This window comes from Oncorhynchus kisutch, linkage group LG3 (assembly GCF_002021735.2).
Source record: "Oncorhynchus kisutch isolate 150728-3 linkage group LG3, Okis_V2, whole genome shotgun sequence".
NCBI classification, from domain to species: domain Eukaryota; kingdom Metazoa; phylum Chordata; class Actinopteri; order Salmoniformes; family Salmonidae; genus Oncorhynchus; species Oncorhynchus kisutch.
The window spans coordinates 59612694-59625092 of record NC_034176.2 but is presented as its reverse complement, the minus strand read 5'-3'; the positions used below and the strand labels follow the sequence as shown (position 1 = coordinate 59625092).

General features: G+C 43.6%; 1 protein-coding gene across 1 annotated transcript in view; it reads right to left on the bottom strand.

Moving 5' to 3' along the window:
• Nucleotides 1-11673, bottom strand: part of LOC109874375 (A disintegrin and metalloproteinase with thrombospondin motifs 18) — a 47474-nt gene extending 35801 nt beyond the window's left edge. The window contains exons 1-3 of the mRNA XM_031809650.1: nt 11358-11673; nt 11163-11241; nt 10063-10382 (exon numbers count right to left, since the gene is read on the bottom strand). Coding sequence (XP_031665510.1) covers nt 10063-10382; nt 11163-11241; nt 11358-11459 — 501 coding nt within the window. The 5' untranslated portion in view covers nt 11460-11673. The remainder of the gene's footprint in view (nt 1-10062; nt 10383-11162; nt 11242-11357) is intronic.
• Between the last annotated feature and the right edge of the window lie 726 nt (nt 11674-12399).

Below are 12399 nucleotides of genomic sequence, written 5' to 3'. Positions count from 1 at the left end.
GGCTGTTCATGTCAGCAGGGTCAGACAGCGTCAGACAGCACTGGGTAGCGGCGTGTATCCACTTGGCCTCATCCACAGTGAGTTACAAAGAGAGGAATAATGATGAAATGGACTCGATAAGCATTGGCAGACAAAATATATGTATTTTCTTTTGGTCAGCACTACTATATTATTATGTATTGCCGGATCATTTGTTTATGTGATTGCATGAGACAGAGAAAGAACTGAGTGAAGAAAGGTGAATGCAGCCATTTAATTGTTGTTTGGTTTCCCCAAACCTCTGTCCTTTCTCCCATTTGATGACCAAGTTAAGCAGTTCATTCCACTCTCTGACCATGTCTGAGATCCATCACTATGAGTGCTGAACCTCACAAATTCTGTCTGGCCATGAAATGCCATCTAATCTCACCTCCTACTCTCCAAATCCAGCCCAAATAGCTGTGCATTGTCATCCACACCCCTCACACCCCATGACCCCTTTTCTATGCGTGACACCCACCTCCCCCTTCACCCTCCTGATCCACATTTCCCCAGACTAGCAGGTGGCAAAGTAAACATAGGCGCACAAAGGGGGAGCCATGCAGAAGCTCTTGTTGTGAAAACAGTGGCGAGCCATGGCAGACTGCCACCATGCACAGGCATCCGCTCCCTGACTCCCACCTCCTGGGACAGGACAGAGGTACAACAGGGGCACTCTGGGGAGGCAAAGTCCACCATAACCCCATCTATCCCTCTTCTCCCAGGACCTGACAGAACCACCAAACCACCTCGTATCACTCCTTCCTCCCCCGATGAGGATCAAAAGGCCATGTGAGTAACCCAGAGGCTCTTGTCAAATTTGGTTCTGTTTCTCCCATGATAGTAATGGGCAGTAATGGCATCGGGCGTCCGTCGATGTCTGTCAGCCTCGTTCTCTGTGTTGCTCCAGTGCTTTGTTGAGGCAGAGTGATTTCTCTTTCCGACTGATGGGTTTCAATCAAAAGGGGGTTTACACTAAATGCAGTGACGTCTATTTTGGCAGAGCCACAGGGTACCTTGTGTGCCTTGCCTTCCTGTGTCACATTTTCCTCCTCTTCCTCTAATGTGACCTCGGCAGAGCCCCACATGCCTTCAAACACTGTGTCCAGACAGAGAGAGGATAACAGTATGACATGTCTTCACCACAGCTGGGCAGCCAGAACAGCCAGGACCCCTCCTTATGAACCAGCCCTAGCTAGCCCCCGACACAGGCCATAATCTAGGAGTAGACCGCGTGAGGACAGAGAGCAGGGAGACACTGACAAACTTGGGGAGGATACACAATGCTATACTGGACTTAGAAACCCTTCCACTTCCTTAATAGCCACAAGACTTGAGTGTAACCCGCACTGTCATTTCATTACACTTTTCCACTGCACTGTAAAGATCTGGCAGCCTGGTCGGTCTGGTGACTGCTCCAGCCCTTTGAACGAGTTTAGGGATCTCACCAACTAACTCTCAACAAACTGTCAAGCAACATAGGCCTATGCATGGATATATGGATGCTATTTGTATAAATCTCTGCTATGCATTACATCAATAAAGATAATGTTTTCTGCTCATTTTTGCAGTGGCGACAGTAGTCCTTCATCCCAGATGAGCCCATTTTTAACATTTGCATATGTTTTGTGAAGCTACCCTGAACTAAGCCTGTAGCAATATTAACAAATCTGACAGCGACCGAATTACTCACACAGACTGAAACTGTAAAAGAGACAAAGATGGAGGAGACAAAGTACCTCTTCCAGGTTCCAATCCCTATCTGTGTAAATCTAATAGCATATTAGCCTGGAATCTCGCTAGCCACTTCCTGTTGTGATGTGCCTGCTCCCCTTTAACCCACAACAAACGTTAACCAACACCCTGGAGGAAATCCACTGTTAGCTAGCTAGCGCTTCCCATTGTCTGCCAAGCCCCCACACCACCTCACACTCAATTATCACACATGTATTCCATTTGTCTCAGAAACATACCAAACTTCACTGTAAAATATCTATCAACATCTTCCAGCAGTTAGCATATGGAGGTGCCTATGCTTGATAATGGGAGGAAATTGATTCCATCTGTCGGGATGTGGTGCGTCTCTCTTCTTGTTCTGCCTGAACTGTATGTCTGTGAGAGTCCTGAGAAGACTAGAAGAACTGCCAGATGAAATGTAAAAGTAGAACACTGGAGGGACAACTTGCAAAGAAAACTTAAGCATACTAGTAGCCATAAAATATCACTAATATCAGATACCGATAGTAATATCAGGTGATATCAGGTACATACCTCAATGTACTGTATTATTTCCGGCATTACATTTAATACATGTTTTGCTATGTATAGTAACATGCTGTTAAATGGATGTTATTCATGACAACATATATCCTCTGAAAGGTACTTGAGATTTATGGAATTTCACAGGGAGCAAAGAGACACCAGGTCCTGAGACTTCAAGTAATATTGATGTGGCAGACCTCTAGTGATTTCCTTAAATGTACACTTGTAAGAGTTACACAGATTAGAGGGAGATGTCCTCTGTTAAACACCAGTCTATTTCTCCTCAGACCTGCAGACATCAGACGACTCCCCCCCCCCCACCACCACCACCACCATTCTCAGTTTACAGCATAACATGCACATGGTTACTCTGAGGAGACAGTTTTCCGAACCCAACCGTCTATGTTGTTGGGAATTAGCAAATACACCAATGGTCTCAGAGGACTTTCCTATGGAAGCTTTTACAAAATTACTTTGCTTTGGCTTTCATGTGGTTTTCTGAGGCCTGTGACTACACACATGTAACCTTACACATTTCGACCATGCATGTCTTCAGTGTAAGTGCGAGACACAATTTATAGCTCGTTCCTTAGGATCTGTTGCGGGGGAAAACGTAATTAGCTTGTCTTTGTGTAAACTGTAGCTGCTTTTAAGGCTCCCAACCATGACATTATATTTTGAATTAGTAAGTGCTTACATGCTGTTAAAGACTGGGAGAGAGATGTGTGAGAAACCCAAACCCAGTGATTATAAAGCTCTAAAACACATCTGCACTCCAGCTCAGCGTTACATGTGACCACAGTGTCGGCGAATACAGACCAGAGCATCCACATCACTCAGTGTCTGTCAGCTATGGTAAAAGGATACAGGCCATTATCAGTCCAAAATACAGCCCTCGTCTGTGTGAGCGGCCTATGTCTCCGTGTCTATCATTTGACCTGGCCAATAATGATTTGAGTTTCCCTCAGCGTTAGCCTAGAGCATTCCACAGAGTGTGTGGCGTCACTAATTGCCTTTAAAGAGCATAGACACCCACTGAGCAGCCCTTGTTCTCCAAATAAAGCACAGGTGGGCCTGGAAACACCATGGCTAATGATGTTATAGAGCCCCCTTATCAGCTGAATCGAAATGGGCAAGGTTCACCTCATTTTCCTGTCAGGCCAGTTGGGACCAAGCAACTTCCTCTGACAGTGGATGATGACTCAGCAGGTGGCCAAATTGGGAAGTCCACTATTTCAGGCAGTCAGTCCCTCCCAAACTCACCAGAGGTCAGAAATAGAGAAAAGGAGAGGATATGAGGGGGAAAAGGAAATTGAAGTAAATATGGGATATACTGTATATGGTTCTGTGTTCAATTTAAGCTAACATCTTTACTGTTTCCATTGCTTCCAGTACTCTGCCCTGAACCTCGGACACGGTCACTAGCCAGCTACCATCCAGTACTCCACCCTGCACCTTAAGAGACTTTTGCCCTATGTACAGTCATTGAACACCAGTCACTTTAATAATATTTCCATACTGTTTTACCCACTTTATATGTACATACTGTATTCTAGACATGGCTCATCCTATATAGCTGATTGAGGACCTTCTTATTGATGAATGTGTTTTTCTTTCTACTTGCATTTTGTATTTATATTTTGATGTGTGTATTTTCTGTCATTTCTGTAATTCAAGGCTCATCTGTAAAATAGACCTTGGTCTCAGTATGACTCCCTGATCAAATAAAACTTCGATAAATAAAGAATCTACTGCTATACACACACACACACACACACACACACACACCTTTTCTATTCACATACTGTCCATACTGTCTATACCCACCATTCACATACATACGTATGTATCATTTATATTCCGGACTCAGGAAGCTAATTTCCTGCAATTCTATCCATTTTGCTATGGGGTTGTGTACTGTGCATTTAAATACTGTGTTCTCGACATAGCTCATACTAATATTTCTACTAATGTACATGGCATTTTAGTTACACTGTTTATGCACACAGCATATTTACCAGATTCTTGACATAATATACAGTGCCTTGCGAAAGTATTCGGCCCCCTTGAACCTTGCGACCTTTTGCCACATTTCAGGCTTCAAACATGAAGATATAAAACTGTATTTTTTTGTGAACAATCAACAACAAGTGGGACACAATCATGAAGTGGAACGACATTTATTGGATATTTCAAACTTTTTTAACAAATCAAAAACTGAAAAATTGGGCGTGCAAAATTATTCAGCCCCTTTACTTTCAGTGCAGCAAACTTTCTCCAGAAGTTCAGTGAGGATCTCTGAATGATCCAATGTTGACCTAAATGACTAAAATACAATCCACCTGTGTGTAATCAAGTCTCCGTATAAGTGCACCTGCACTGTGATAGTCTCAGAGGTCCGTTAAAAGCGCAGAGAGCATCATGAAGAACAAGGAACACACCAGGCAGGTCCGAGATACTGTTGTAAAGCCGGATTTGGATACAAAAATATTTCCCAAACTTTAAACATCCCAAGGAGCACTGTGCAAGCGATAATATTGAAATGGAAGGAGTATCAGACCACTGCAAATCTACCAAGACCTGGCTGTCCCTCTAAACTTTCAGCTCATACAAGGAGAAGACTGATCAGAGATGCAGCCAAGAGGCCCATGATCACTATGGATGAACTGCAGAGATCTACAGCTGAGGTGGGAGACTCTGTCCATAGGACAACAATCAGTCCTATATTGCACAAATCTGGCCTTTATGGAAGAGTGGCAAGAAGAAAGCCATTTCTTAAATATATCCATAAAAAGTGTTGTTTAAAGTTTGCCACAAGCCACCTGGGAGACACACCAAACATGTGGAAGAAGGTGCTCTGGTCAGATGAAACCAAAATTGAACTTTTTGGCAACAATGCAAAACGTTATGTTTGGTGTAAAAGCAACACAGCTCATCACCCTGAACACACCATCCCCACTGTCAAACATGGTGGTGGCAGCATCATGGTTTGGGCCTGCTTTTCTTCAGCAGGGACATGGAAGATGGTTAAAATTGATGGGAAGATGGATGGAGCCAAATACAGGACCATTCTGGAAGAAAACCTGATGGAGTCTGCAAAAGACCTGAGACTGGGACAGAGATTTGTCTTCCAACAAGACAATGATCCAAAACATAAAGCAAAATCTACAATGGAATGGTTCAAAAATAAACATATCCAGGTGTTAGAATGGCCAAGTCAAAGTCCAAACCTGAATCCAATCGAGGATCTGTGGAAAGAACTGAAAACTGCTGTTCACAAATGCTCTCCATCCAACCTCACTGAGCTCGAACTGTTTTGCAAGGAGGAATGGGAAAAAATTTCAGTCTCTCGATGTGCAAAACTAATAGAGACATACCCCAAGCGACTTACAGCTGTAATCGCAGCAAAAGGTGGCGCTACAAAGTATTAACTTAAGGGGGCTGAATCATTTTGCACGCCCAATTTTTCAGTTTTTGATTTGTTAAAAAAGTTTGAAATATCCAATAAATGTCGTTCCACTTCATGATTGTGTCCAACTTGTTGTTGATTCTTCACAAAAAAATACAGTTTTATATCTTTATGTTTGAAGCCTGAAATGTGACAAAAGGTCGCAAAGTTCAAGGGGGCCGAATACTTTCGCAAGGCACTGTATCTACTGCTGTACATATCATTCCTAGAATATTCCTTGCGTAAATTCATCCAGTGTAGGTTGCATTTGGATTACTGTTACATTGCTATTTGGGTTGTTAATTGGATTCGTTACGACATTTCTTAATTTCTTTATTTTTTACTTTTTGGATTATGTGTGTATTATTTTGTATTGCTACCTATTGCTGCACTGTTGGAGCTAGAAACACCAGCATTTAGCTGCACCTGTGATAACATCTGCAATATCTGCAACCAATAAATGTTGATTTGGTCTGTTCTGCAACCATGTTTGTGCACGTCTTATATACAGAGAAAAATTGTTCACTAAAGCAGCCATACAGGTCAAAACGCCATCCTCATTCAACGACAAGCCAGAACCGTTGTCGGAAAATAACTTATTGTCTAACAAAAGGGGTACTGCATCTATTGTGCTGACACAGACGGGTCGAGGAATATGTATGGATTCTGCTTTGTGAAGTGACGACCACTTCAACACTCCTCATTCGTCTTGTGTGAGAAACCCGAGCACAATGCCTGTGACAAGAGCAGAATGGCAAGGGCTTGGCTCCCTCTCCTACTGGCATCTAGCGGTGGGCACTACATCATTGTCACCACGGAGACCACCAGGGAATCTCCCTCCGCAGCGCTCACAACATGACCGGCTCACGTCGTATGTGGCATAACAGCCTATGAGTTATGAGTGGGACTAGGGAGCCAGGGTAACTACAGAGTTTCAACAGACGTTCCAATTTGTCCAGTCCTCTTATGAAAATGGACAAGTACAAATGCCCAAAGTCCTACCTGAGAATTTCTCATCATGTGTCAGACTCAGCCCTACGCCCTGTACGCCCTGCATCCATATGGAGCCCATTGTGGGGAGATGGAGCCCATGGGACACTGAGCAGAGAGAGTTGTGGTTTACAGTAGGTCATATGAGGTGCTGAGAAAGAACTGAGCATCAGCCATCTTGTTTTTTTTCAGGCCTGTGCACAACATTTAAATATGACACTCTACAGAGAAAAGTACTACATCACCTATAACTCATGTTTAGTAATATATGTAGGACTATAATTCTGATTTTATTTAAATAATCCCACTAAACCGGTTATATGACGGATACCACACCACGGGAAGAGAATGAGTGTCTTTTTTTTTCTCCACACAGTGGAACGTCCTACGACTTACACCTTGTTGAGACAGTCAAATGTGCATGTCTGCTGACGTGTTTCCTTTCCTCAGATCATTGTTAAAGGATATCACAACTGTCCCTGCAATAAGACCCTGAGCAAAATAAACAGCCTCCTTTGAGGTGTCAGAGAGCAACAAGCTGGGGAATGAGAGAAAGGAAAGGAAAAGGGGAGGTTTGTTTTCACACTCATCCCCTAGTACATGGGGGTCATTAAAAAAGACCCCTAGTACACATCAAAACAGACTCAATTACCTCCCTAATTAGAACCGGTCTACAACTCTACAGGGGTTGTGGGAAAAGAATACACCTAGCCCTCCCAGCCTCGTTTCGAAAATAAAGAAGAACAACAAAAACCTGTTCTCAGAATATATGTGGTTACCTAAGAGAGAGTGACCTGCTTTAATACCACAGGAAACACTGAAAAGAGAGATGTCTCAGAGAGACCACGTTTACATGCGCACAGTATTCCGGATGGTAGCTCATATCCCGCTTTTGGTCTTACTCGGGATAAGCTGTTTACATGAACCTTTGATATCCCGTTCACGAGTATCCCTGTATCTGTAAATAAACAGAATATTCCTAATTGAAGTTCATATGGGTTAAATGGAATAATAACTGCAATCTGGACACTGACTGTAGGCCTATAACCTCTCACATGTAGAGTAATATAATATTAACTCTAGCAGAATTATGCATTTATTGCAGTAACATTATACAACAAATGTTAATTTTGTCTCGGAACAGGAGTGGAGAAATATGATTTCTTTCTTTCAGCATCTCTTGAGAAAATGTGAATGCGTGCGTAACGTGTTATCTTTGACACTTTTATGCAAGCAGACTATTTCAACCACATAAAATATGCCCCCTAGATGAACTTGAAGTCTTATCAGAAACGTGTTTCATCGTTTTCTCAGCTAGCACTTAAAACCTTCGAAGGTATGGCTGTAACTGTATAGACTAAAGAGACATGCATCCTAACGTGGAAGAGGGGGCTTGGGAAAGGTCATGGCTGAGTTTGTCATGGTCGGACACGCTTAGCCAGAGAACCGGAATCCGCTGAAGGGGCAATCTAATGGCTCAACAGCCAGACAATATAGCTGGCCCACACACCAATGATCCCGCCGTCCAATAAGATAATAAATGACATATTAATGAAGGTCTCAGAGAGTGCATCCAAGCCTACTGTTCTTGTTGAGTTCAGTTCAGCTCTTGGGGTCTGATCCTTGTGAGGAAGGGCTGGCTCTGTCACCCAGTGTACGGAGCGGTGACCTGGGGAGGACAGCAGAGCTCTAATTTATCTCTCCCTGCATTCACAGAGGAATGGGAGAGCAGCTTTGAACTTGCACTACAGAGGAACTGAGGCCAGCATGACCCTGAAAGAGGGAGCTGCTGAGGTCAACCACCGGGACCTCTGGAACAGAGAATGCAGGCAGAGAACTCCTGTGTGCAACCAGCAATACCTGTACAATTATTTTTTTTAACCGATGCCTTCAAGTCATTTGAGGTCAGCAGAAAAGAGAAAAAGAGAAAATACTTTCGACACACAAAGGAAGTACATGTCCTTCTCATGAGGAGTGTAATTAAAAACACCATGTTAAATTATTCAGGGTTGACTAAGCAAATCCCCTATCCCCGGTCTTAATACAGAGTCTGCCTGTTCTTGATTTAAAAACAGAATCCCCCTCCATCTGCTGGGGCATGATGCACCCAAACAGTAGTTAAGAGGACCAGCGTGGGCGGACTGTGGAGGCCGGGGCTTCTCTGACCGGCCGTCTGTCTGTGTGCCAGCAGTGGAGACCTACACTACCACAAAGAGGGCCTCCATCGGCCCATAGAGAGAGCAACCATCCTCCCTCGGAGTGCCACTCTAAACACGGAATTAACATTCTTCTTGCAGAAAAAAAATCTAGCTCTCACCCAAACAGGCTGCCAGTTATCCTCTGTTTCTAGGCAAAAGAAGCTGCTGAGGATCAACGGGGATGAATGGGTCCTCATTTGTACTTAATCCAAAGCTCCTCGTGAAGGGGAGATGACATGTGGGGTTAAACTCCTCCAGGCTATGCACTCTTTCAGTGCAACAGACAGACCTTCTTTCTTGTGCATTTTCCTCTCTTCCTTTATTCAGTTTTAATGTACTACTGTAAAAGTAGGTCTTTTAATGTGGCTCTCCCTCCCTTCCATCTGAAATCTAAAAGTAGAAGCACATTTTAAGAAACGATAGACTAAGTGCATTTCTGATGGCCCTCGGGTCATCCTTGGGAAAGGAAAAAAGGATAACTAGGGAGGAGAAAAACTGGGGAGGAGAAAAACAGATCAAAGAGTCCTTCCAGTCTATTCAAATGCGTCTGCTCCCAAATTACATTGTGTCCTTGCACAGTTTTAAAAATAATGGGTCACTGCTGTTTAATTGTGGAGAAACTACTACTAATGAAAAGAACAATACAAAGATTAGCACTGCCAGCCAAGCGGCTGAAACTTCACTCAGGGTTTAATTGCACTGAACAAGGGAGATGGGGAAGCAGGGCAAACAAGGGACAAAAGAGCAAGGAGCAAAGGAGGTAGAGGCTATTGGCAAAAATAAAGGCATGTTTTATGGAGGCCTAGTGTCCGGGGTGGGACATGTGATCTGCTTGTCTGCCTAAGGGAGGAAAGAGTGAGAGAGACACTAAGGCCAGCAACTTTTTTTAAAACAGAACTGTCTCTTTTCCACTCTCCTCCCTTCTTCTCCCCACCCCCCCCCCCCCCCTTCTCACTCCCACACACACACACCCCTCTCTCTTCCTCACACACAGAAACAGAAACACACTCTTTTTCTCTTTCATTGCTTACTTTGCATAACATAAAAGGTGGTTTGACACAAGACAAATCTAAATCACGAGAGAAAAAAAACAGGTGTATGTTTCCTGACGCAGGGTAACGTTTAACGACTCAAGGGGACACTTACCAAGCCAGAACATGTAGATATGGCTGCAGAGGAAGCTGTGAGGTTGCGTATGAATCCCTGATACAAGCAGTCCTGATGGGCTGGCTCCTGTGCCAATGTGGTGATGCCCTCTGTCCCCAGTACCTGTACTGTGAAGCCCTCTGCCACTACCATGGCAGGCTGTAAGTCCAGGTGCATGTCCCTCCCGAAGGCAGAGAGCCTGTAGTGTACAGGGCCCCCCATGGACGACAGGGACCTCTTATTCCGGCCTCGCCGCAGCATATCGTGGGACACATACCCACCCCGAGCATCCACCTCAATTGGCGTCACAAACATGTAATCTGGGGGAGAACCACAGAAAAGGTCACCACCAAACCCACATCCAATAAGTTAATCTTATTGGCACAAGCATTTGCACACATTTCAACTCCCTCCCTTCAACTCCGTCTGTTTATACTGATCACGGTATAATTGATCAAACAGTGTTATAATATTTAAGTGACTTATGAGGGGAGAATTTGATAACATACTGGCTTGTGTATTCGGGTCTTTCATAATCAAACCAAGTTTCAGATCCAAAAGTTGTAAACCTTATTCCACTACCATAGCCTATATTAATCTAATAAACAGTTATTCAATAAGAGCACAAAGACACCCATCATTTAGGAACAGTATCAGACGCCACGTAGGCCTAAAAGGAACGCCCAGAAACAAATCCAAATCTTTTTTTACAGTCACATCCACTCTCATTGGTAAATCAAAGAATGTAAATCATCTAAACTCTACCCGCCCCGTTGCCGGCTGCTCAAGGAGGAAACTGCCGCTTCTGCAGGGAATTCCTTCACCGGCAAACGCGCGTGGCTTAAATTTACCAGCCAAGAAGACAAGAGAGGCAGTATGCGCGCAAGGCACCATGAGCGCTTTACCTGGTGACTCATCGATAAACCTGACACAACACATACAAGTAATGCGTTTGATTCTTTCTGAACAGTAGCTTTGTTATTGTTTCATTCGAAAAGATTGTAAAAGTTACAGACTGCTGCAGACTACAATGTTGTTAGTAACCATTGTCTTATCAGTTATGGAGAGAAGTAAACAACCGGCCCGTGCAAAATACAAACCATGATTCAGTCCACTGGTGTCACTGGCAAAAGTGGACGAAACAGAGTAAATGGAATGTGAGCAGTAGATATGCAGCGTCTGCAAAACGACAGGTAGCAACAAGTTAATGGCACAACAAGCGCAACAGTGTAGTGTAACAGGCAGCCTACTGCAATTTAAAAGTATATCTGATGATACAGTTAATTGTCACCTGCCTTCAATGTGTTCCAGAACCACAGAGTGGATAAAATCTTCACTGATGTGCAGCTGACAAGTGGGATAGGCAAAGTCCATATCAAAAGAAAAAGGCAATCCATGTTGGCATGCAATGTCCTCTGTTACCTCCTCAACAAACACAGAAGTAATAACCTGTGGCAGCGGATAATGCAACTGTAAGACATTGCTGATTTCTTTAGGTGCCTTTTACATGTAATCACGTCTAGTCCGCCGGGTCCATTTGGCTGTGCCTGGAGAGGTAAAGCGCACTCGTGCGTCTTTCTGAAACAGGTAGCAAATCGCCGGAGTGCTGACTGTGCTCTCTACAGTGAACAGTGACAGTCAGCTCCTGCAGACCGTAAGTAGCACCAGCGGGTGGAAACGGAGATGGGCCAATCAGCAAAGAGCATCATCTTCTCTGAGATGAGTAGCCTACTGTTGTGCAGGAAAACTCTTAACTATCTTTGGCTCAGTGTTGAGTTTAACAAATTCGTGCTCGCCGCACAACCCACCGGGCAAAAACAGGTTAAATCAACGTTGTTTCCACGTAGTTTCATTTCAACCCCCCCCCCCCCCCCCCCCCCCCTCTTCATCAACAGGACATTCCGTATTTCTTTCACGCATTTTTTTTGTTGAATTGACCTATAAAGCTCTTCAATTAATATTGCAGGTCTATGCAACTTTACAAATGAATGAAAATACAGAAAGTATTTGATTGGATGTAAATTGTGTAGTTTATAATTCAAGGTCAGATTTTCATTCCACTTCTGGAGTTGCGTAAGAAATTGCCCACCTGACTGACCTTTGTATGAAATGTAGGGCCAGAGTAGAGAGATTAATAAACTATGTGTTATTATAGGCAAACCTTTCTATTCTACAACAGGTCATTCATGCAAATTGGTGAATTACGTGTAAACATAAAGGGATCATTTTTTGCACATTTTGGGTTAGTTTTCAAGTCGTGCAGCCTACTATGTTTTTTTCATTTAGCAGATGTGTCAGTGGCTTGGTCACTATCCCACCTTAGTCAAGAAGAGTATA